The 25,807-nt window shown below is 46.0% G+C and overlaps 2 protein-coding genes across 3 annotated transcripts in view; one reads left to right on the top strand and one right to left on the bottom strand.

Annotated features, from left to right (window-relative positions):
- The first annotated feature begins 212 nt into the window (after positions 1 to 212).
- Positions 213 to 7,413, top strand: RXFP3 (relaxin family peptide receptor 3). The gene is given in 5 exon segments (XM_007192271.2): positions 213 to 405; positions 4,163 to 4,434; positions 4,755 to 5,307; positions 5,310 to 5,611; positions 5,613 to 7,413. Coding segments are annotated over 5 exon segments (1,884 nt in total). The 3' UTR covers positions 6,177 to 7,413.
- Positions 7,414 to 12,591: 5,178 nt separating this feature from the next.
- Positions 12,592 to 25,807, bottom strand: part of SLC45A2 (solute carrier family 45 member 2) — a 39,096-nt gene continuing 25,880 nt past the window's right edge. For both annotated transcript variants that reach the window (XM_057539755.1, XM_057539754.1), the window contains exons 6-7: positions 15,459 to 15,673; positions 12,592 to 12,846 (exon numbers count right to left, since the gene is read on the bottom strand). In XM_057539755.1, the coding sequence (XP_057395738.1) occupies positions 12,622 to 12,846; positions 15,459 to 15,673 (440 nt within the window). In that variant the 3' untranslated portion in view covers positions 12,592 to 12,621. The remainder of the gene's footprint in view (positions 12,847 to 15,458; positions 15,674 to 25,807) is intronic.

Here is a 25,807-nt window from a genome sequence, read left to right on the forward strand (position 1 = left end):
TGCTCGTCCTGGTCTCATCACGTGCCATTCTTTCCAGCATGGTCTCCCACACAGGGTCAACATTGGTTCTTTGCTCTTCGCCTGCTGGAACAACCTACCTAAATCTGTTGGCCAACTAGTCTTTGGAGTTGGAATAAGAGGACTTTCAACCACCTCCAGACATATTACCCTGCTGTCTTCCTTTTTAAAACAAATATTCTCTTCTGGAACCCATGAAAACAAACTTGAGTCCACGTCTGTCTCTCACTGCCTCCGATATCACCAGTGAGAGCCCTGCAGGAGAAGATGACACCATTTGGCATGGAGCTGCATATGTGGCTGGCCGATGGCTCAAAAAAGTTGAAGGAAGAGATCTAGTGGGCATTGCAGGAGCTGTGACCCCAGCTGCTGCCCAACGCCAAAGAGGTGAGCCAGCAGATCACTGAAAATGTGGGCAAGACGCAGCAGTGCCTGTTGTCCTAAGTGGAAATAGCTGCTGCTTCACTTCCACCTCTGCGTCTCTGAAATCCTTGATGATAACACTTATTTCTCCAAGATTCCTTCAGGTAGGTGGTATGGTTTTGGTTTACTATTTTGGTAGGTAGAAGCAGTTCTAGTAGCTTCTACTTGGTCTTTCCTACCTTAGTAACAAAGATAATTATTAATTCCAATGGAGACAAAAAGTTGTGAAAGAAAAGAATAACAATCATATACTATATATGGCTCAATTGTTAACGTTTACATAGTCATTGCAGTGAAAATGCTGGGGTCTGATCTTTCAAAAGTACAATATAACTAAACTGGGGGGGGTGTCAGAATGTTGGGAGAAGTGGAAGGAGAGGATGTGTGAGAAAAAAGCTAAACTTTCACCTTCCATGGTAGGGAGTAAAATATTAATGCCTACAATGAAAAAATAAAATACCAATATAAGCATTTCAACCAGAGTTATGCAGTATATAGCAAAAGAATCAGTTAAAAGATTTGAATGTGCCTCTGGGCAAAAGAAATATGGAGGGTCCAGCTGTAGGGGAGCTGCAATTTTTTATAATAAGCCCTACGGAACTACATATCTTACTCTTAACAAATGATTCCCATTTTATTGGTATAAGGTCGGCACTGGGCAGCAATATTTTTAAGTGGTTTTAATGTGCAGGTGGCTTTATAGATGGAGGTCTAGCTTAGGTAAAAATGAAAGGTTTTTTAAATAAATCAATTCCCTGGAGTTAGACTTGGATATTCTATAGGAGTAGATAGTTAGGGGAAACTTGTAAGTTACCTTTTAAGGTCTTAGTAGGAAGATTGCATCTGAATGCAGAGTCCAATCAATAAGTGTGTCCTGTGCCCATACATGTGAAAAGTCTGAGCTCAGCACTAAAGGCAAACAACGATGATGATGATACACGCTCTGCCCTGCCAGGCTGACACTCTTAAACAAGATGAGAAATATTCAGAAAGAGCCGCAGCACTTCTTGATAGGGAGGCATGCCTTAAGAGATGTGCTGATAGAGGGTTCTATGATAATTGAGAGGGGAAAAGATCGATACCTATTTCTCAGAGAATTCAGAAAGCTTCCCCTCAGACAGTAACCTTTTGCCAGTAATATTAAACAGTGTAAGTAACATCGAAATATGTTGAAGTGGGGGAAGAGAGAGATGAGAATAGAGGAAGAACTCACACAAGAACATTGTTAGCAAAGGTACTAACTTGGGAAAACAGACTGGCAGGTGTGGATCCTCAGTAACAAAACTTGACAAACAATTAGATTAATGGGGCAGGGGGAGGGGTAACAGCTGGTTTAAAACCAACTAAAAAAGACCCTCTTTTAATTTTTCCATAAGGTTGATCCTTATGGATCAACATACAATTTGACAACATTGTCAATTTTCCAAATTTTACATTGGGAATGTATATGGTAAGATTTTGGTAATATTTTAACAGTATACCTAAATGATATTTGACCATGACTGATATGCCTCTCTCTTTGAATATTTTAGATGCTGGTTGAGAAAAACATGACCCTTGCCTTTAAGAAAAATGGTCTAAAATATCTTAAGGTCATACTGAAAAAGAACTTATTTGAAAAGGGATTTTTTTCTTCCATGACACAGACTTAATTGATACTATAAATTCCTGCTCACAACGTGTGCTTCATTTTCAGAGAACAGATTTGGAAATGAAGAGCCTTCTAGGCTCGGAAGCACTCTGGCAGCATTCTCTGGGAGTCACACTTGGGAAGAGCCTCTCCTAGGGGCTCAGTCTGAGTCCTGCTGCCGAGTACTCAAGGCCTGGCAGACCTCAGGAGCACGTGGTCCCCCCTGTCCTACAGTGAAGAAAATATCACTATTGGGCCTAAATGTGATTTTAAGGAAACTTGTTGAGACCTCCTTCTCTTCCTTTGCTTCCAATCCTAGTATGTGATCAACCACCAGTGGACATTAATATTTCTTTGGGACTTGAAGTTTTTCACATGGAGAGACAGAAAAGGAATAAAAAATAATCCAGATGTTCCCAAACTTGGGGGAAAATTAGTATCACCTGGAAGAATGTTTTTAAAATGTAGATTGTTGAGCCCCTTTCTGACTCCACTGAGAATCAGAATCTCTGTGGCCGCATGGGGCTGGGAGGAGAGCAGCAACTTATATTTTAGCAAGCTCCCCAGCTGACTCAGGTGTCACCTGCTCAGCACCTATCCTCAGAATATTTGAAAACCACAATTCCTCCCCTGTACATACTAGGAAACCGAGGCAAAAAGCTTTCAGGGTATGCCCTAAGCTTCCTTGTTTTTCAACAGCACCTTGAAATATTTTTTAAATTTTTTTTAAATAAAGGAGAAATAAAAATCTGATGGAGAAAGAGAGAGTAAAAATTTGAGTGAAAAGTAAACTTGAAGATGAGGCTACTAAAGCAGGGATAAGAGATGTACACAGAAGCGACCTGTGTATCGGTTCCGCGCAGAGCTGAGTTTCTCCAGATCAGAACTTCTCAAAGGAAGTGGTTTGGTTTGGTTTGGTTTTTATTAAAGCCTTGGCGCCCTCTAGCGGGTAAATGGAGTCGACCAGAGACTACCGTGAAGCGTGTTCTCCGGAACTGAGCTCCCGCTTTGGAATCAAGATTGTTTCCGTTTCCCTTCATATGTTTTGGGTACTGCGTTTCTTTTTCACTATGCTTTTTCTATCACCTCTGCTTTCAAGTCACAAACTCTTTATTTCTGTAAGTAAAGTCACGAGCTCTGCAAGAGTGAGGACAGTTACGCGTAGGATACTTTTGTTTCAGTTTAGCCCCGGACAGTGAGGAAAACATTTCAAATTTCTTAAGTTTATCCTAAGAAATGTACATTTTACACCAGAGCGGTTGATCTGGCATTTAAATAAACTGCAATTTAAGAAGTAGTTCAAATGGTTTATGTTGGTTGCCCTTGCCCAAAGGAACTTAAAAGATTCCTTAGAATTTACTTCCACTGGTCTGAAAAAAAAAAATCACTGGTTAAGAGTTCTGATTATAATAGTAGTGGAAATAGGGGGGCTGGTGGCCAAAAAACATCCCTATGAAATCCTCTATTCCAACTGCATCAAGGTAGAGTGTGGTTGTATATGAGTAAACAATCTGTTGAAGAGCTCTGGGCTGAGAGCTAAACATCTAATGTCTGTGAAGTCGGCGCACCAATTACATGCTCTGCTTCGCTTCAGTTCTCAGAATACACCAAAGCAGAGGGCAACACCTGAACCCAGAGTTTTGTTATGTGAAGACGCTTTGAAAATCCTGACGGTCACAGACACCAATTAAAGTGGTCAGCTAATTCATAAGGGGAAGTGGAGCTGGCGTTTGTGTATTCAGGAAGAGCCCTCATCTGATTTAAGGTCTGGGCATGAAAAAAGAGGCCACTATCATTGCTTTTAAAAAGAAAAATGGGCAGAAGATTGTGCATTTGGGAGTGAGAAAGAAAAAATTCTAATAGTTATGTTTGAGAATAAGAAAGGAAAAGCGATCGCAAATCAAAGGCGACTTTCTCCAGCAACATAGGAAAATAAAGGGTTAGGGCCATTTCCTTTTGAAACTGAAGAGGAAAAGGGAAATTGGCCGCTGGGCTCTTCCTGCCGCGCACCTCTCCCCGCTCCCCCGCGCGGGCGCGGCGAAGTTCAGCACCTCGGAAAGCGCCCCCTCTCCCGGCGCGGGGGTTACGCAGGCTCCTTGGGAGCCCGCGGCCTCGGTTTGGCGGGTGGGAATGCAACTCGCGGGAACGCTGCGGGCAACTCCCTGGGAGCTGACAACAGCGGAGAGACGGAGACGCGAAGCAGCGAGGGCAGCATCGAAAGCCCTCCAGAGAGTCAGAGCGAGGTACAGAACTCTGTTCAGAAACCTCGTCCGTGCAACTGCGGAGGAAAGCGACAAAGGTATTTGAAAGAGAAGGAGAGGGCCCCCAATAGCGGCCTTGAGCGGCAGGGCGGGTATGCGCTAGTGACCAAGTGACAGCGGGAAACGCAGGGGGCAAAGTCTGACTCTTACAGTAGGGGCCCGGAGACTGCCACCTTGGCCGGAGAACCTTTAGACGCCGACCGCTCGCCTTAGGGGCTGTGCTCCTCTGCTCTCGAATTCCCCTTCCGAACAGACGCTCAGCGCAACTCCCGCGCCCAAGGCCAAGCTCCGCTCGCCGGGGACGCGCCTGGCGCCCTGGTCCTAGGCGCTCTCTTCCGCGGCTGCTTTGAAAGCCCCCAGGCACGCCGGAACCCCGGGGGAGCTGGACTCCCTTAGGGCTTATCTCCCGAAACCTGACCTAGAGGCACCTGCGCAGGCAGGTGGCCGCTGCAGCCGCGAAAGCCACCATGAATAAGGCGGCTGGGGGGGACGAGCTCGCAGAACTCTTCAGTCTGATCCCGGACCTTCCGCAGGTGACCAACACTAGCGGCAACGCGTCGCTGCAGCTCCAGGACTTGTCGTGGGAGCTGGGGCTAGAGTTGCCGGCCGGCGCGGCGCCAGGGCATCCCCCGGGCGGCGGCGAGGCAGAGAGCGCGGACACCGAGGCCCGGGTGAGGACCCTCATCAGCGTGGTGTACTGGGTGCTTTGCGCGTTGGGGCTGACGGGCAACCTGCTGGTGCTCTACCTGATGAAGAGTAAGCAGGGCTGGCGCCAGTCCTCCATCAACCTCTTCGTCACCAACCTGGCGCTGACGGACTTTCAGTTCGTGCTCACCCTGCCCTTCTGGGCTGTGGAAAACTCCCTCGACTTCAGATGGCCTTCTGGCAAGGCCACGTGTAAGATCGTATCCACAGTGACGTCCATGAACATGCACGCCAGCGTCTTCTTTCTCACCTCCATGAGCGTGGCGCGCTACCCTCGGTGGCCTTGGCTCTTAAGAGCCACCGGACCCGAGGGCACGGCCGGGGCGACTGCTGCGGCCGGAGCCTGGGGGACAGCTGCCGCTTCTCGGCCAAAGCACTGTGCGTGTTGATCTGGGCCTCGGCCGCGCTGGCCTCGCTGCCCAAAGCCATCTTCTCCACCACGATCGAGGTGATGGGCGAGGAGCTGTGCCTGGTGCGCTTCCCGGGCAAGTTGCTGGGCCGCGACAGGCAGTTCCGGCTGGGCCTCCACCACGTGCAGAAGGTGCTGCTGGGCTCCGTGCCGCCGCTGGGCGTCAATCAGCCTGTGCTATCCGCTGCTGGTGCGCTTCACCTGCGACCACCGCGTGGCAGGGACCGAAGTGGGAGCCTCAGCAGCCGGGGGAGGCCTGGCCAGAGCCAGCGCCCGGAGACGCTCCAAGGCCACCAAATCAGTGACCATCGTGGGCCTATCCTTCGTCCTGTGTTGGCTGCCTCATCAGGCACTCGCCACCTGGAGCATCCTCATCGAGCTCAACGCGGTGCCCTTCAGCCAAGAGTACTTCCTGTGCCAGGTATACGCGTTCCCGGTGAGCGGGTGCCTGGCGCACTCCAACAGCCGTCTCAACCCCATCCTCTACTGCCTCGTGCGCCGCGAGTTCCGCAAAGCGCTCGAGAATCTACTGTGGCGCCTCGCGTCGCCTTCTCTCGCTAGCATGCGCCCTTTCGCCGCCGCCACCAAGCCGGAGCCCGAGGCCCAGGGCCGGCAGGCCCTGGCGCCTCTCCACCAGGCCGCGGAGCCCGACATGCTCTACTATCCGCCCGGCGTGGTGGTCTACAGCGGGGGGCGCTACGACCTGCTGCCCAACAGCTCCGCCTACTGACGCAGCCTGAGGCCCGGGGTACGCAGGAACTGCCAAGTGGCCTTCCCTCGGCGGAAAAGAGTAGAGCGGATTAGGGGATGCTGGGGGCCCCCGGATCAAGAGGTAGGAGGGACGAGGAGAGAGAGAAGCACAAAAGAGCAGCCTATGAAGTGGCCGGGGGACCTTGTCCGGAGAGGGGAGGCTGCGAACCCAGGTGGAGAGAGGAAGGTGGCAAAGTGGCCGAGACCAGCCTCAATGGACCAAGCCACCAGCCTCCGTCCCCCTTGTCTCCACGCACACCCCTTCCTCTCCTTATGCTGTCAACGCTGGGCAGTGTGGGGCGCCCAGAAGCGGAAAAAGGCATCGGGAATGTAAAGCAGCTCGGGGACAAGGAAGAGGGCCTCAGCCAAATGGCGCGCAGACAACTGAGCGCACTTATTCCAGCGACTCCCCCCACCCCCGCCCCGGCTCTTGAAAGGGTCCTCAAGGTGCATCCAGTCGGGTGAGCCACTCACAAAACCTTTGCACCTTGGCTCTGGGACTGCTCGGGCGCGAAGGTCTGATTTGCTGCTTGGCTGAGCGGAGAGCCTAGAGTATGGGACCAAGAAACTTCTTCGGAGTTGGAAGAAAGGAGTGACAATCTTGTTCCGCCCTCAGGAGAAATGCACCGCGAGAGAGCGACCTCCCGTGGGGCGTATGGTTTATCACTTGGGATGGGGAGAGCGGACACACGCGGAGCCCGACTGAGACCCTGCACGGCCTCTGCGCTCACAGGTCGCCGAGACCAAAACCCTCCGGCGTGCGTGTGAGAGCCCCTTCGCGGGGGAGTGGAGTCTCTGCGGGACGGAGCGGACGCAGTGTAGTTCGAGGGGCTGAATAGAGAGACCTCTTCAGGCTACGACCCCTAAAGGAGAAAGGGGGGCTCTCTGGGTCCCCCAGCAGCGACTGCGCCGTGCGCTGGAAGCTGGGCGTCTGGGTTCCCCTGAGAGCCGTGTGGGTACCTGGAGACACTCCTTGCGTTCGGGGCTGCGCGCTGCAAGTGAGCTGTGCCCAGGAGCAACTTGAACAGGTCTGAGTAGACACGTTACTGGGACTGGGGACTCTTCTGCAGCCTCTCCCCCCTCACTCTTTGGGAATCGGAATGCCGGTTTGATTGAGGCTCTGGACCAGCGAGTAGGGGGATCGTTCGGCCGCGTTTTTCATTGGCTTAGATGGAAGATTAAGAGATGCCGTAGAAATGTGATTCCTGAAACCCGAATTCCTGGAAGCTGGAGTCTGATCTTTCAAGGGGAGTTGTGGGGTGGGAGACTCAAGTAAAATCTGTCCTAAAGGGAAAAGAGTACTGAGAGTCTGTTTTGAGGGGATCGCCAGGATTTCAGGTGTGGGGTTTCTTATTGTTCATAACGTCGAGGAGAGAAGGCAGGGAATCAGAATTCCCATAGGACTCTACCTTAACGGAGTTCCATTCATTCTAAGGAGTGCTCAGCACGTTGACATGCATGATGAATTCTTCCTTAACCCCCAGTGTATGGGACCATCTGAAGGGTGATACATTTCTCATAACAATTCCGTTCTGGTCACGGCAGAGTAGTCCTTTCTTGAGGCTGCTCAGAGAGCGGGGATCGAACAATCTACCCATCCAGCTGCCAGTTTTGACAGAGGTGCTACTGTTGTTCTCTTTGGCGACCTAGTTTGGGATCAAGAAACAGGTAATGTAGGCACCTACTGGTGTGCTTATTTTAATACCATAAATAATCATTATACAAACATGTCTGCTTAAATAGCCTCTGGAACTGTCAATTGTTTTGTGATTTTGTTGGTAATTCCCAGTAGCGTCTGAGATTTAAGGCTCAGAATGTGAACTGCACGGCCCCAGCGTCCCTGGCCCTGCTTTCTGTTAACACACACAGTGCAAGCACTCAGACCTTGCCACAAAAACAAAAGCTGCCTGATATCCTCAATCCTGAGTAGCCTTGAGAAGTTACCTTTTTTAGAAAACAGAAAAATGCTTTTGTTTAAAAGTAGTCAAATTAGTCTCTCTTTGCCCTTTAGAAAGAAAACTTACTGATACTGATATTGAGGACCAATGGGCTAATAAAAATTGAACTGTAAGCCCTCCATGTCTCCAAAATACAAAATAAATGAACGAGTAAACACCCACAAAGAACAAATAGTAGCATGGTAGTGTATCTATGTGTAACGTTGATATTAGACATTTACGGAGAGATTCTCTTTGTTAAAGCAACTTGGCGTTTCAATTTTGACGATAAAATAAGGTGTGGGTAGCCCAGGATTTTGGGGAAAATATGCTGAAGTGTGTGCTTCTGGTATGATGGGCACTAGAAACACAGAAGGGGCTGGGGGCAAGGACTTCATGAAAAAACTCTATGAAACGAGTCACCTTGTCCCCATCCAAACCTGAGGACTCCTGAGAACACGGCTAGAGGGAGCAAAGACCAAGATTTCTGTCTGCCACAAGGACAAAAGCATCAACAAGGAAATGGTCAAATCCAGTTGACATCAGCAATTTATTTTTTGAATGCTTGTTGTGGGCCTAGCTCTATCCTGAATGCTGGGATCACAAGCACATTCCTGACATTTAGAAGGGGACAGCGCCATGTACACAAGGCAAATGAGTCATGGGACAGTGAGTTGAATGTCATAGTAAGGGCTAAAAGAAAGTGCTATCTACAGGAACACAGGGATGGAAAGCTTGATTCTACTGGGGGATCAGAGACTTCCTGGCCAAAGCAGTATTTGAGATGGACCTAGGAATATAGGTACAATTTAGATGGGCAGATCTGGCAGTTGAGACAGAGAGTGGTCATATAGAGAGGGCGTCTGAAGCTGAGGAAATGCAGTGATGGAAGGCTTTGAGGTTGGAATGCCAGGTCCATGGTGGGGGAGGGAAGCAAAGCAGTGTGGCTTCCCTTTCTCCTGCAGGATTTCCTAGGATTTCTGTGAAGAATGTAGATATCCCTATACTTGCTTTATTTGTCTGGGAAGGAGACATTTTTGTCTCAGAGAGGATATGTCATTGGTATACTAAGAACAAGTACTTAGGTTCCCAAAGGTGGTTAAAGGCTTTTGAAACTGGATTCTATTCACTCATTCAAACCTCAGTGAAGTTAAGGGAGTAAAGTATTTGAATATTTGAGTGTGACTGTGTGTGTGTGTGTGTGTGTGTGTGTGTGAGAGAGAGAGAGAGACAGAGGCTGTGTGCTCTAGCTCCCTTCTTCATCCCATAACCCATCCAGTGTTCCATCTGAAAAGAGCTTCCCTTGTAATAAAGACCAGGCCCTGATGCCCTGTGGTTGGTCAGAGATGACTACTCTTGACTTCTTGGGGGTCCAGGTAAGAGGACCCTCAGCTGTAGGTCACCCTCCCGGCTCACCCAGTCATTCATTTCAAAATCTTTAATCACCTGAGCAGTCCTTGGAGAAATGATCAGGAAATAAACACTGAACTCAGCAAATAATTCCATTTCCACAGCTTGCAGAGGTCAAGAAGAGGTAGGTGAAGCAGGAGAGGCGGCTGGGTGCTGTTTCTTTCACAATGCTGGGTGCTGTGTCACGTGGGGTCCCGGAAGCCCTGGCTCCTCTTCACCCCACACTGTGGGGTTGGGGGCAGGTGTTCTCCCTGGTCACTCCTCTAAGTCAGTCATGACCCTGCTGTGCTTAGATGGATAACGTGGTGGGGAGAGGGAGGAAGGAAGACTGGGGAAGATGGAATATTTTTGCATGTGAATGTGGTAACTTCATTTGGGAGCAAATATACCAGTAGAAGGCGGGGGGACCGGATTGGGGGGCAGAAAATAAGTGCTGCTGTGGAGAGGAGGAAAGCAGGGCGCAGAGGTTGATAAGTGAAGCAATAGCACGCTCAGTTCTGAGGAGAAAGTTCAGCCCAGTCTGGAAAAAATTAATCTGGAGAAAATGGGATACACTGTGGGAGCCCAGAGAGCCTGTGGCCAGATAAGCGAGCTGCGTGTTCTGCAGGAGGCAGGAAGGAGTGGCCACTTCGGTGTAAGTCCCTGCCTTCCTTCCCCTCACCCCCACACACACACAAACTAGAAGGGCCCAGATCCACAGGGGTGCCCCCGATGTACCGCCCCACACGCTAGCACTGCCCCGGCCACGACCCAAGAGCAGCAGAGATCAGGCTCTTAAAACAAAACGGAGGCAACCAAGAGAACTGCAGCAGCCTGGAAGCCCAAAGGTAGCGAGAGGAGAGCGAGTGCGAGAGAATACAGACCCAGCCTGAGACCACTGGAGAAACTGGGAAGGAGAGGGAGGCCGCCATGCGGTGACAGTGGATCTGGCCTTGCCCTTCGGCTGGTACTCTTTGGTACTCCCCTCAGACCCGGGCAGCCAGGACCCCTGCCCTGCCTCTGATTATTAGAGGGCACTGCTCTGTCCTCCCCTCCCACCTGTACCCCTTCCCACATGGCAAGGAATCCAGAGCCGCCTGGAGCCTGAACTCCACACCCACACCTTCTAGATTATGCTCCGGTACCCAAGACGTGAGAATTCCCCATCTAAGTGGCCCTGAGTCTACAAGGGCTCCGGGGGTCCTGTCCTCTGGAAGGTGAACGCCGCCGCTGAGCCTCTGCACACTTAGGTGTGAGGGGAGGCTGAGGGCGGCTGTTTGCAGGTGTGGTAGAGGCTGGAGGGGTTGGAAGGCTGTGGGTGTGCAGGTGTCCAGGTGCACACAAGGGCCCTCACAGTGCTGGGTGGGGCTAAGGGTGGGGGGAGGAGGGATGGGCCTTCATCAGCGTTCTCACCCTGGGCCCCGGAAAGCAGAAGTTGGGAGTGGGCCTGTGCGCCTTGTGCCCCCAGCAGTTTTGCGAAAGAGAACCCAAAGAACCCCCAGAGCACGGTTCCTCTTCTCAGAAGCCCTACCCCCAAATGAGCTGACACTGCAGGGGGCTGGCCACGCTACCAAACCATCCGTCCTGCTACACAGGAGAAAAACCAGAGAACAGCCCAAATCCCCATGTTCCTGTTCTCAGAGCAGCTCATTTCCTTTCTCCAAATTCCCTCCTAACATGGGAGGTTTTGATAAGCTAGAAATTCACCGGAGGCAACGACTACACTCTCAGACTCTAGGATGAGGCAGGAGGAGGAACCACAAACATTTTTTTCACCTGTCAAAACATGGGGGCAAATCGTTCTGCACCGCTCGGGCACATCCGGTGTTATTCAGACAAACACTTATGAAAGACTGCGGATGGCAGGATCGAGGTCGGGGAGAGCAGGATGGTGAGCCTCCAGAAATAGTGACAATGGCTATCATTTCTCTAGTGCAGACCGACTGCCAGCCTAAGCACTGCTCTTACCGGAAACAGCAGAGCCGGAGAGCCCGGGGTCGAGGCCCAGCTCTGCCACTTAGGAGTGGCGTAGCTTCCGACGAGTTCTGTAATGCCTCTCTGCCTCAGTTTCCTCATCTGTAAAATGGAGATCAGTAACAGCAGCCTCTCTCAAGATTGCTGTGTTAACACAGGTTAAACGCTGAGAAGGGTGGTAAGTACTCCATAAGTGTTACGTATTACAAATGGTCACAGCTCTCTGGGGTAGGAATCATTACCCCAAATGTACAGATGAACGAGTGTGGCTTGGGAGGGTCTGTAGTTTGCTGGGGAGCGGCAAAGCCAGGATCCCAAACCAGCCCAGCTCTAAAGCTCATGGTCTCTCTATTAAACCACGCTGCCGTCAAGAACTCTGGCTTCACCTGGAGAAGAGAAATGGGAGGCAGTTCTTTGAAAGGCTTCCATAGAGACTCCAGCGGCTGGGACAAAAGTGCAGACTGGAGAGAAAGATTTTTACTGTGTCAATAATATGAGCTGTTTCAAAGCGGTAAATCCTCCAGCGTGAGATGCTCAAGCAGACTTGTCAGGGATATTATAAATTAGCATGAATTAATTACGAGCCAGTTAAATATGAATTAAAGATGAGTGAATGAATATCTTTAAATAAATCATTGGCAATATTTTGAGTTACAGTGAATTTGATGAAAAATATGATCCCCCCAGCCGACTATACATGGACACCAGGCTTTAAAAAAAATCACATCACAGAATAAATCCCAGCATCACAGGGACGTGCTAGTCTGCTTCTCAGGTTCCATCAAGGCCTGAAATGCCCTGTGGAAAACAGACCCTGCCTCTCCATTCTGCTGCACTGAGACGGAGGGAGAAAGGCGCGGGGAGGTTCTGTCACCCACACTAGCCCTTCGCCCCCAGTGAACGGAGGCATAGCCCAGTCTCTCCTAAGACAAATGATGCCTGAAATAGGGAAACAGATGTGCAGAGGGCTGGCTGAGAGTGAGGGGTGGGCAGATCACCGCAGCTGAAGTCATAACACGCAGCATCCAATGGGCAGATACAAACAGTGCAGAGCTAAAGAAAAGATCGATTTCCTGCCCTGTGCTCCACTGTGTCTGGCGTTAGGAACGATATCTCTTTATTGACCTAATCCATGTATCTAACAAAGAGAGCCACAAAGCAACAGCCGATCAGTGCCACCGCGGAGGCTGTGATCACCACGACGACGACGCTCCCGGCCGTGTTGACCAGAAGGCCCAGGCCACCGCCGACCAGGATCTGAGCCAGCTGTACCACGCAGGTGAGGGTGGCGCAGTCCACGCCCTGCCCTCTCGCGCTGCTGTCCGGGCCCCCGCCCCGGGCCTGCTGCCTCTGCAAGGGAAGCACAGGAACAGCATTTGATCTGCACCAACCGTACCTCAGGGCAGAAGGCAGCAAGCAAACTTTTTCTATAGAAAGCCAGATAATAAATACTTGCAGCTTGTGGGTTGTATGATCTCGGTTGCAACTACACCACTCTGCCGTTGCGGGGCAAAAGCAGCCACAGAACATAAACAAGTTGGCATTCCAACAGAACTCTATGACACAGGTATTTAAATTTCATGTAATTTTCCCTTGTCACAAATATTATCCTTCCACTGATGTTTTAAAAATCATTTTTAAATTGTCAAAGAATTCCTAGAATTCCTGTCGTGTCTGTACACGACAGGCTGTACAGAAAAGCAGGTGGCAGACCACGTTTGGCCAAGAAGACAGTTTATCAACTCCTGATTCAAGCTCCACCTCTCCGCCTGCACCTTTCTTCCCCACCTGCCACAAAGTCTTAAATTCCACCGTTCACACCTATGGGAGCAAAATGGTTAAGAACGCAAAATTATCTCTTCCTAAGAAGTCAGTAAATACAGTGCGGTAGAAGCTCAATAAATACCCCATTCCTTCTCTTCCTTAGTGTTTAAAGTTCAAACATTTTTAGAAGGATGTTGAATCACAGATATGTGTAGGGGAAGCAACATAAAAAAGCAATTCAACCTTTCAAAATATGGCTGCTTTTTGCTTAGTAGACTAATATTTGATTACTGTTTGATATTTGGTCAGAATTGGTTGATAACATTGCCATTTATTGGGTATCATATATGTGCTAGGCCTTGTGCAAGGCTCTTTTACCTACACTATCTTGTTTCATTTAATTTTCCAACAATTTTCTAAGGTGGGTGTGTCATTCCAATTTCATTGATTAGAAAACTAAGGCTCGGGCTTCCCTGGTGGTGCAGTGGTTGAGAATCTGCCTGCCAATGCAGGGGACACGGGTTCGAGCCCTGGTCTGGGAAGATCCCACATGCCGCGGAGCAACTGGGCCCGTGAGCCACAACTACTGAGCCTGAGCGTCTGGAGCCTCTGCTCCGCAACAAGAGAGGCCGCGATAGTGACAGGCCCGCGCACCGTGATGAAGAGTGGCCCCCACTCGCCGCAACTGGAGAAAGCCCTCACACAGAAACGAAGACCCAACACAGCCAAAAATAAACATAATAAATAAATAATAAATAAAAATTAAAAAAAAAAAAGAAAACTAAGGCTCTGAGAGTCTGAATGATAATTCCTATACTATTAAATGAAAAAAAATCATTGTGCAGGAAAACGCACATTATCCTTTGAATAAGAAAGGGGAAATAAGAAAATAGATTCATAATCGCTGGATTTTCATTAAAAGATACTGGAAAAATAGACAAAAACCTGATGAGAGTGGTTACATGTAGGAGCCCAGGGTGGGGAGGTGGGGACAGGGAACGAGTGGAGGGAGGGGTAGGCGGGAGCCATATGAGGCACACTTGTATGTCACTGTGGTCGTTGAACCACATGATTGAATTACCCCACCTAAACATGAACTCATTTTGAGTGATATCTAATAAATAAACGAATAAGATCCCCAGTATCACAAAGCTGTCAAAAGGGGGAGGCAGGATTTGAATCCAGGGTTCTCTGAGTTCAAAGCCTCTGTGTTTTGGGCCTAGTACCATCCAACTCCCTCTTGGAGGGATAGTTCTTTATGATAGCTGTCTCTTTAGCAGCAAAGCACCTGCCGTGCACTGAAACATTAGTGACCATGTCTGCCAGGGAAGATGACAGCTACAACTCTTGTTTAAAAGGTTTTAACACCTGGTGCAACTCTCTCCTGCTGTGTTTACCAGATCAAATGATGAAAAAGGAGGCCAGCGTTGCAGTCACATGGACACGTGTTCAGCGTTTTTGCAGTTTCCTACTGTGATGGATTAAGCTAATAGCCATCTCTTTAACTTTTACAGTTAAAGAAATGTAAGCCTATTTTCAGGGGGAAAAGTTGCATATTTGGATAAGAAAACGTGGTAATCTTAGAGCAGAAATACCAAACCTAGTGCTTTTTTAGGGCAACATAGGGTCTTGCCCTCTGGCTTGAGTTCCGAGATGGAGATGGGGCGGGCCTCCCTTGAGGCAGCTGGTGAGATGACCACCTGCGACCAGCTTTCCTCCCTGCACACAGGGCATGACTTACTAAAACCCGGACTTCCGAGGAAAACGTAGCTCAACCAGTAACTCCCGGAAATTGCACCAGGCACCTCCGCAGTGGTTGAGGGCCGGGGCCCTCGTGTGGCATCCAGAAACACTGCAGGTACGCTGGACATGTCATGAGCCCAGTTTCCCTTGCTTTGTCTCTGTGTGATTGTGGGCTGGTTTCTCAGCATTACCAACCCCACCTTTCCTAATCTGAAAAATGGGAGTAATGGTACCTGCCCGACTGCTCCCAGGTGCACAGGGCTTCAGAGTAAGGAGGGGGTGGGCTGGGAAAGTGGTCAGGCCTTGGCTAGACCATCGTTACATCTGGCTGGACATTTTAGTGCCGCTGTTTCAAGAAGCCCTGTTTTCCAGCTCTGCTCTACATTTTCCTAGCAAGTTCCCCCAGCCTCCAGGTGAGTCCGGGCGTCACTCAGTGCAGAGGTTCAGCAACGCACCTGCTTCTCCTGCTCCTCTCGGTGGTACGCGGTGATGAGGTTAAAAGGCACGGTGTACAGGGTGCTGGACATCACGCCAAACAAGGTGCATATGACCAGGGTGGAGTAGACATTCGGGAAGAGCCCGATGACGCCCGTCCCCAGGCCAAACAGCAAATACCCCATGAAGTAAAGACCCTTTAATCCGATGTAGGGAACCAAAGCTTTCTGAAAGTCTGTGTGTGGGGAGAAGAGAGGGAGAAATTACAGCTGGCAGTGCCTCACATCATCTCATAATTTCAGAAAACCTTTCCTTTTTTTTTTTTTTTTTTTTTTTTTTTTAAGATTTTTAGAAATTTCATGTAATGTCTGAAACATTTATATTAACATATTTCCATACATATTTCCATACAAATACAAATATAAGATTTTTAGAAATTTCATGTAATGTCTGAAACATTTATATTAACATATTTCCATACAAATAACCCAATGAAAGTTTAGTATTAGTTGTTTTGTTTGTTTTTTTATACTGCAGGTTCTTATTAGGCATCAGTTTTATACACATCAGTGTATACATGTCAATCCCAATCGCCCAATTCAGCACATCACCATCCCCACCTCATCGCAGTTTTCCCCCCTTGGTGTCCATATGTCCATTCTCTACATCTGTGTCTCAACTTCTGCCCTGCAAACTGGCTCATCCGTACCATTTTTCTACGTTCCACATACATGCATTAACATACGATATTTGTTTTTCTCTTTCTGACTTACTTCACTCTGTATGACAGTCTCTAGATCCATCCACGTCTCAACAAATGACTCAATTTCGTTCCTTTTTATGGCTGAATAATATTCCATCGTATATATGTACCACAACTTCTTTATCCATTCGTCTGTTGATGGGCATTTAGGTTGCTTCCATGACCTGGCTATTGTAAATAGTGCTGCAATGAACATTCGGGTGCACGTGTCTTTTTGAATTACGGTTTTCTCTGGGTATATGCCCAGTAGTGGGATTGCTGGGTCATATGGTAATTCTATTTTTAGTTTTTTAAGGAACCTCCATATTGTTCTCCATAGTGGCTGTATCAATTTACATTCCCACCAACAGTGCAAGAGGGTTCCCTTTTCTCCACACCCTCTCCAGCATTTGTTGTTTGTAGATTTTCTGATGATGCCCATTCTAACAGGAGTGAGGTGATACCTCATTGTAGTTTTGATTTGCATTTCTCTAATAATTAGTGATGTTGAGCATCTTTTCATGTGCTTTGTGGCCGTCTGTATGTCTTCTTTGGAGAAATGTCTATTTAGGTCTTCTGCCCATTTTTGGATTGGGGTGTTTGTTTCTTTGATATTGAGCTGAATGAGCTGTTTATATATTTTGGAGATTAATCCTTTGTCCGTTGATTCATTTGCAAATATTTTCTCCCATTCTGAGGGTTGTCTTTTCGTCTTGTTTATGGTTTCCTTTGCTGTGCAAAAGCTTTGAAGTTTCATTAGGTCCCACTTGTTTATTTTTGTTTTTATTTCCATTACTCTAGGAGGTGGATCGAAAAAGATCTTGCTGTGATTTATGTCAAAGAGTGTTCTTCCTATGTTTTCCTCTAAGAGTTTTATAGTGTCCAGTCTTATATTTAGGTCTCTAATCCATTTTGAGTTTATTTTTGTGTATGGTGTTAGGGAGTATTCTAATTTCATTCTTTTACATGTGGCTGTCCAGTTTTCCCAGCACCACTTATTGAAGAGACTGTCTTTTCTCCATTGTATATCTTTGCCTCCTTTGTCATAGATTAGTTGACCATAGGTGCGTGGGTTAATCTCTGGGCTTTCTATCTTGTTCCATTGATCTATGTTTCTGTTTTTGTGCCAGTACCATATTGTCTTGATTACTGTAGCTTTGTAGTATAGTCTGAAGTCAGGGAGTCTGATTCCTCCAGCTCCATTTTTTTGCCTCAAGACTGCTTTGGCTATTCGGGGTCTTTTGTGTCTCCATACAAATTTTAAGATGATTTGTTCTAGCTCCGTAAAAAATGCCATTGGTAATTTGATAGGGATTGCATTGAATCTGTAGATTGCTTTGGGTAGTATACTCATTTTCACAATGTTGATTCTTCCAATCCAAGAACATGGTATATCTCTCCATCTGTTGGTATCATCTTTAATTTCTTTCATCAGTGTCTTATAGTTTTCTGCATACAGGTCTTTTGTCTCCCTAGGTAGGTTTATTCCTAGGTATTTTATTCTTTTTGTTGCAATGGTAAATGGGAGTGTTTCCATAATTTCTCTTTCAGATTTTTCATCATTAGTGTATAGGAATGCAAGAGATTTCTGTGCATTAATTTTGTAGCCTGCAACTTTACCATATTCATTAATTAGCTCTAGCAGTTTTCTGGTGGCAGTTTTAGGATTCTCTATGTATAGTATCATGTCATCCGCAAACAGTGACAGTTTTACTTCTTCTTTTCCAATTTGTATTCCTTTTATTTCTTTTTCTTCTCTGATTGCCGTGGCTAGGACTTCCAGAACTATGTTGAATAATAGTGGTGAGAGTGGACATCCTTGTCTCGTTCCTGATCTTAGAGGAAATGCTTTCAGTTTTTCACCATTGAGAATGATGTTTGCTGTGGGTTTGTCATATATGGCCTTTATTATGTTGAGGTAGGTTCCCTCTATGCCCACTTTCTGGAGGGTTTTTATCATAAATGGGTGTTGAATTTTGTCAAAAGCTTTTTCTGCATCTATTGAGATGATCATATGGTTTTTATTCTTCAATTTGTTAATATGGTGTATCACATTGATTGATTTGCGTATATTGAAGAATCCTTGCATCCCTGGGATAAATCCCACTTGATCGTGGTGTATGATCCTTTTAATGTGTTGTTGGATTCTGTTTGCTAGTATTTTGTTGAGGATTTTTGCATCTATATTCATCAGTGATATTGGTCTGTAATTTTCTTTTTTTGTAGTGTCTTTGTCTGGTTTTGGTATCAGGGTGATGGTGGCCTCATAGAATGAGTTTGGGAGAGTTCCTTCCTCTGCAATTTTTTGGAAGAGTTTGAGAAGGATGGGTGTTAGCTCTTCTCTAAATGTTTGATAGAATTCACCTGTGAAGCCATCTGGTCCTGGACTTTTGTTTGTTGGAAGATTTTTAATCACAGTTTCAATTTCATTACTTGTGATTGGTCTGTTGATATTTTCTGTTTCTTCCTGGTTCAGTCTTGGAAGGTTATACCTTTCTAAGAATTTGTCCATTTCTTCCAGGTTGTCCATTTTATTGGCATAAAGTTGCTTGTAGTAGTCTCTTAGGATGTTTTGTATTTCTGCGGTGTCTGTTGTAACTTCTCCTTTTTCATTTCTGATTTTATTGATTTGAGTCCTCTCCCTCTTTTTCTTGATGAGTCTGGCTAATGGCTTATCAATTTTGTTTATCTTCTCAAAGAACCAACTTTTAGTTTTATTGATCTTTGCTATTGTTTTCTTTGTTTCTATTTCATTTATTTCTGCTCTGATCTTTATGATTTCTTTCCTTCTGCTAACTTTGGGTTTTGTTTGTTCTTCTTTCTCTAGTTTCTTTAGGTGTAAAGTTAGATTGTTTACTTGAGATTTTTCTTGTTTCTTTAGGTAGGCTTGTATAGCTATAAACTTCCCTCTTAGAACCGCTTTTGCTGCATCCCATAGGTTTTGGGTCGTCGTGTTTTCATTGTCATTTGTCTCTAGGTATTTTTTTATTTCCTGTTTGATTTCTTCAGTGATCTCTTGGTTATTTAGTAACGTATTGTTTAGCCTCCATGTGTTTGTCTTTTTTACGTTTTTTTCCCTGTAATTCATTTCTAATCTCATAGCGTTGTGGTCAGAAAAGATGCTTGATATGATTTCAATTTTCTTAAATTTACTGAGGCTTGATTTGTGACCCAAGATGTGATCTATCCTGGAGAATGTTCCGTGTGCACTTGAGAAGAACGTGTAATCTGCCGTTTTTGGATGGAATGTCCTATATATATCAATTAAATCTATCTGGTCTATTGTGTCATTTAAAGCTTCTGTTTCCTTATTTATTTTCATTTTGGATGATCTGTCCATTGGTGTAAGTGAGGTGTTAAAGTCCCCCACTATTATTGTGTTACTGTCGATTTCCTCTTTTATAGCTGTTAGCAGTTGCCTTATGTATTGAGGTGCTCCTATGTTGGGTGCATATATATTTATAATTGTTATATCTTCTTCTTGGATTGATCCCTGGATCATTATGTAGTGTCCTTCCTTGTCTCTTGTAACATTCTTTATTTTAAAGTCTATTTTATCTGATATGAGTATAGCTACTCCAGCTTTCTTTTGATTTCCATTTGCATGGAATATCTTTTTCCATCCCCTCACTTTCAGTCTGTATGTGTCCCTAGGTCTGAAGTGGGTCTCTTGTAGACAGCATATATATGGGTCTTGTTTTTGTATCCATTCAGCCAGTCTATGTCTTTTGGTTGGGGCATTTAATCCATTCACGTTTAAGGTAATTATCGATATGTATGTTCCTATGACCATTTTCTTAATTGTTTTGGGTTTGTTTTTGTAGGTCCTTTTCTTCTCTTGTGTTTCCCACTTAGAGAAGTTCCTTTAGCATTTGTTGTAGAGCTGGTTTGGTGGTGCTGAATTCTCTTAGCTTTTGCTTGTCTGTAAAGCTTTTGATTTCTCCATCAAATCTAAATGAGATCCTTGCTGGGTAGAGTAATCTTGGTTGTAGGTTCTTCCCTTTCATCACTTTAAGTATTTCATGCCACTCCCTTCTGGCTTGCAGAGTTTCTGCTGAGAAATCAGCTGTTAACCTTATGGGGGTTCCCTTGTATGTTATTTGTCGTTTTTCCCTTGCTGCTTTCAATAATTTTTCTTTGTCTTTAATTTTTGCCACTTTGATTACTATGTGTCTCGGCATGTTTCTCCTTGGGTTTATTCTGTATGGGACTCTCTGCGCTTCCTGGACTTGGGTGGCTATTTCCTTTCCCATGTTAGGGAAGTTTTCGATTATAATCTCTTCAAATATTTTCTCTGGTCCTTTCTCTCTCTCTTCTCCTTCTGGGACCCCTATAATGCGAATGTTGTTGCGTTTAATGTTGTCCCAGAGGTCTCTTAGGCTGTCTTCATTTCTTTTTATTCTTTTTTCTTTAGTCTGTTCCGCAGCAGTGAATTCCACCATTCTGTCTTCCAGGTCACTTATCCGTTCTTCTGCCTCAGTTATTCTGCTATTGATTCCTTCTAGTGTAGTTTTCATTTCAGTTATTGTATTGGTCATCTCTGTTTGTTTGTTCTTTAATTCTTCTAGGTCTTTGTTAATCATTTCTTGCATCTTCTCAATCTTTGCCTCCATTCTTATTCCGAGGTCCTGGATCATCTTCACTATCATTATTCTGAATTCTTTTTCTGGAAGGTTGCCTATCTCCACTTCATTTAGTTGTTTTTCTGGGGTTTTTTCTTGTTCCTTCATCTGGTACATAGCCCTCTGCCTTTTCATCTTCTCTGTCTTTCTGTAACTGTGGTTTTTGGTCCACAGGCTGCAGGATTGTAGTTTTTCTTGCTTCTGTTGTCTGCCCTCTGGTGGTTGAGGCTATCTAAGAGGCTTGATGGGAGGCTCTGGTGGTGGGTAGAGCTGACTGTTGCTGTGGCGGTCAGAGCTCAGTAAAACCTTAATCCACTTGACTGTTGATGGGTGGGGCTGGGTTCCCTCCCTGTTGCTGTGGCGATCAGAGCCCAGTAAAACCTTAATCCACTTGACTGTTGATGGGTGGGGCTGGGTTCTCTCCCTGTTGGTTGTTTTGCCTGAGGCAACCCAACACTGGAGCCTACCCGTGCTCTTTGGTGGGGTTAATGGCAGACTCTGGGAGGGCTCACGCCAAGGAGAACTTCCCAGGACCTCTGCTGCCAGTGTCCTTATCCCCACGGTGAAACAGAGCCACCACTCGCCTCTGCAGGAGACCCCCCAACACCAGCAGGTACGTCTGGTTCAGTCTCCCCCAGGGTCACTGCTCCTTCCCCTGGGTCCCGATGCACACATTACTTTGTGTGTGCCCTCCAAGAGTGGGGTCTCTGTTTCCCCCAGTCCTGTCACAGTCCTGCAATCAATTCCCACTAGACTTCAAAGTCTGATTCTCTAGGAATTCCTCCTCCCTTTGCCGGACCCCCAGGTTGGGAAGCCTGAGGTGGGGCTCAGAACCTTCACTCCAGTGGGTGGACTTCTGTGGTATAAGTGTTCACCAGTCTGTGAGTCACCCACCCAGCAGTTATGGGATTTGATTTTACTCTGATTGAGCCCCTCCTACCGTCTCACTGTGGCTTCTCCTCTGTCCTTGGACGTGGGGTGTCCTCCTTGGTGAAGTCCAGGGTCTTCCTGTCAATGATTGTCCAGCAGCCAGTTGTGATTCTGGTGCTCTCGCAAGAGGGAGTGAGAGCACGTCCTTCTACTCCGCCATCTTGGTTAATCTCAAAACCTTTCCTTTTGAAGATTCACTTTTTTTAGCCTTCCTTTAATACTGAGTCAGGAACAGAAGACCCTCCTTATCTGTGCTTGAAAACAGCTGGCTTTTGGAATAAGGTTTGAATCCTTTGTGTAAAGAAGAGCTGGAGATTGCCTTGCTGGGTTGATTTTCTTTTCTGCAGAGAAGGACCAGGCACTGTGTACTGGGCAGCTGAATAGCAACGGGATGCAAAAGAGCGATTGAAAAGCCCGCCTTGGTTATGGGACCCTGGGGCTTCAAGCCATGGAAGAAAAGCGGGGATCTTTCGATTCACAGAGATCTAGCCTAACAAGACCAAAATGACAATCCAGGTCTCTATTAGCCCCACAGCCCAAAGTCAGGTTGGAGGAAATTAACACAACCAGATTGCACAGAATGATCCAACTCATTCAGTTTCTTTGCCCCACCTGAATGCCATCTGCACAACCTGAGAAGGAAGTAAAGAACGTACATCACCTGTAGATGCTCTCCCTGCCTTGCCAGCCCTTCCCAGGCTGGTCAGGGGGTCCTGCTGCACCGGGCAAGTCCCCCTCACTGGCGCCTTCACCCTCTATGGGCAAGTTCCACAACTTCTCAAACCCTCAGTTTTCTCATCAGAAAATGGAACTAATAAAACCCTTCTTGGTGGTTGTTATCAGGATCAAACGAAGTAAAACGTCTAGGAAATCACCCAGCCCAGTGCCAAGCACACAGAAGACATCCAGTTAATGGTGGCTATCATTACTTCAATAAATACAGAGTTTGCTGAATATGGTTGACTCTTAACTGGGGTCCCCTCCCAGCAGGTAAACTTGGCTTGCTCATAAAGAACTCATGGTAGAGCTCATTTTTTAAAATTGGAAATTCAGCTTAAAACATTTTACTATGTTTTCCACCACAGTAGGGAAAATCCCTAAAAAAACCTTTATCTTCCTTTTTTAATCGGTTATTTATTTTTTATTTTTTTTTACTTTTTATTTTATATTGGAGTATAGTTGATTAACAATGTTGTGATAGTTTCAGGTGTACAGCACAGTGATTCAGTTATACATATACATGTATCTATTCTTTTTCAAATTCTTGTCCCATTTAGGTTGTTACATAATACATGTCAATCCCAAACTCCCTAACTATCCCTCCCCTCTCCCCCTTCCCCCCTGGAAACCATAAGTTCTTTCTCTAAGTCTGTGAGTCTGTTTCCATTTTGTAAATAAGTTCATTTGTATCATTTTTTTTTAGATTCCACATATGAGTGATATCATACAATATTTCTCTTTGCCTGACTTACTTCACTCAGTATGACAATCTCTAGGTCCACCCATGTTGCTGCAAATGGTTTTTAATCCGTACTTTCCTTATCTTTCCTCTGCCCCATTCTACTGGAACACATGGACCCAGGGGATACACAAATGATAGATACTAGAAATGTGCCTATTCAAGAGTGAAATTTTCCATATCTATTCAAATAATGATTGGATTTACATTGCATAGACAAGAAACCTAATATTTATCACATTTGTATCAATTATGTATTACATTTGTATCAATTATGGAATTCTGAAAATGTTAAATGGGCCACATTGCTTCCTCTGTTAAATTCATGCCATGCTTGGAGGGCTGTTGTCAAGGTTGAGAATAAAAGCAGTATAAATTTAGGTCAGTTTCTGTTTGCTTAATGATTACATTTATGCAGAAAACATAATCTAAGTTGTCTCAGTACCTAAAAGATACCATCAGTATTCATTAGGGAAATGCTCTCACTAAGTGTATAGGCCAGCCAGGAAGAAGGCGGAAGAGGATAAAGAGATATTTGGAAACATAACTAACTTCACTACGAAGACGGAAAGTCTGGCAAAGAATGCTTTATTCATAAAGAGAAAGCAGTAAGTTTAAGGGCCAAGTTGACTTGTCCTCTGCTGGGTCTGACACCAACGCATACTGTGCCTCTCCTTAGGATTGTAGGGAAATGATTGATTTAAGCCCCAGCTATGGGTAGTAGTGTATGATATGAATAATTGGCTATATTTCAGTACTCAGCGTGGCTATTCTCATTGATCTAAGTGTGCCTGCTGTGCAAAGGAGCTTAAAAACAAGTCCCTTATCACCATTCCCCATGCCCCGCCCAGCAGCCAGATAACCCTGCTAAGCTCTGTCTGGATAGAAATTCTGGGTCTGCACCTGATGTAGTGTGATGAGTCCAGAATACAGGGTTATCGCGTGTGCTCTGGAATTGAGGGAAATGATTGATTCTGCCCACAGTGGGTTGGAGTGCAGAGGAAAAGACTTGAAAGATTGCACAGAGAGGGACCTATTGGAGTTGGGTCTGGGTGGGGAGGTAGAAACAGCAGTTCGGGTGGAAGAAACCAAAAGCAAATACACAGAGGTGAGAATGTCTGTGCAGTGGGTCATTGGAGGAGTTCCTGCGTGGGAGTGACAAAGGTCCAAGTGTGAGCCCAGCCAAACTGTGAATCCCGGAGTGCCAAGATCAGGACTTTTACTCTATCTTATGGGCACGAGAGCCCCTGAAGATCCTTGGGCAGGGCTGGTTGGTATTTTATAAAGGAAATTTTAGTTCTAATTCACAGTGATAGGGATCCCATAGATTTATACATTAATATAACTTTGGAAAACTATTCAAATAGTAGGGATTCTTTATACACAGGGATTTTAACTGGAAAGGCCCTAAAAAATAACATGCTTTTGAATTTTTCAAATGCCATGAAATTCATACAGGAACTCAGACTAGACTAATGGAAGGGTCCCTAGAAGGGATTTTTTGAGGAAAACAAGTTAAACTTGACACAAAATTCAAATACTAATGACTTTTAGAAAAATGTTTTCCTCTTACAAGAATGAGAATAGTAGTAAATATTCCCCCCACCTCTTGAAAGCACAAAGGGATTGAGATGGATAATTTATTAAATCCTTTCGGTCTAACACTCCCTGATTCTAGGTAGTTGAAATCGTCCTCCTGGAGTTTTCTTTTCTTTTCTTTCCTTTTAGTATATGTGCTGCCAAAGCAAGCACCTTGGAGTTTTCTTAATTCGTACACTCTAAGGGGAAAAAAATGGGTTTGCTGAGGAAATGTAAGCTTTAAGCCACCACTATTTGGTTACCATAAATTTGAAAGTAATGAATTTTATGGTTTTATGATTATTGGGCTCATGAATATGCTTATATTAGGTCCCCTTTTCCCAATTGTGCTATACTTTGAAGAGATTTTTCTTGATCTCGAAGCAGGTTTCCCACTGTGCTATGGCTGGGCAAAGGGCTAAATGCCAGACTAGGGGTCATTATATATATTCAGCCTCCGTCCCCACAAGAAGCACAGTTCAGTGACAGAATGATGGCCCTGAGAATGGTAACAGGGATTGTCCCCTACCGCCTCCCCCCCAGCCTGGGCCATACCCCTGCTGTCCCCTGGGCCTGTCCAAAGCCTGGAGCTCTGCCCTGGGGACCAGCTATTCTCCCCACAATGCTGGAGAAGCTCTCAAATTTCCACTCCAAATGGGGGACCTGCATACATTTTATAGGCCAGAGTTTTTACTTAACTCAATGTGTAGAGCACTTGGAGATTTCCATACAAATTAGCAATCACAAAACGAGCCTGTGTGATGCCCTAGAGTTGGAGTACATCTGTTTGGACTTATTTAAAACCAATCCCAGAAATCCCTTTGTTTACAGTGTCCTCACAGGTAATCTTAGCCAAGGGGGGGTTAATAGACTCCAGACCCCATGGAAAGCTGGTGTCTGAGAAGGAAAGCTGTTGTTCTCAATCTGGAAGAGTGGTCCTGTAACATACCACCCCACCCATCTGAGCTTAAGTTATTTTATATGTTCATTTTGTCACCTAGCTTATTAACCAACCCTCTTACTTTCTGTCAAGACTGA

The sequence above is a fragment of the Balaenoptera acutorostrata genome, chromosome 2 (genome assembly GCF_949987535.1).
Source record: "Balaenoptera acutorostrata chromosome 2, mBalAcu1.1, whole genome shotgun sequence".
NCBI classification, from domain to species: Eukaryota; Metazoa; Chordata; class Mammalia; order Artiodactyla; family Balaenopteridae; genus Balaenoptera; species Balaenoptera acutorostrata.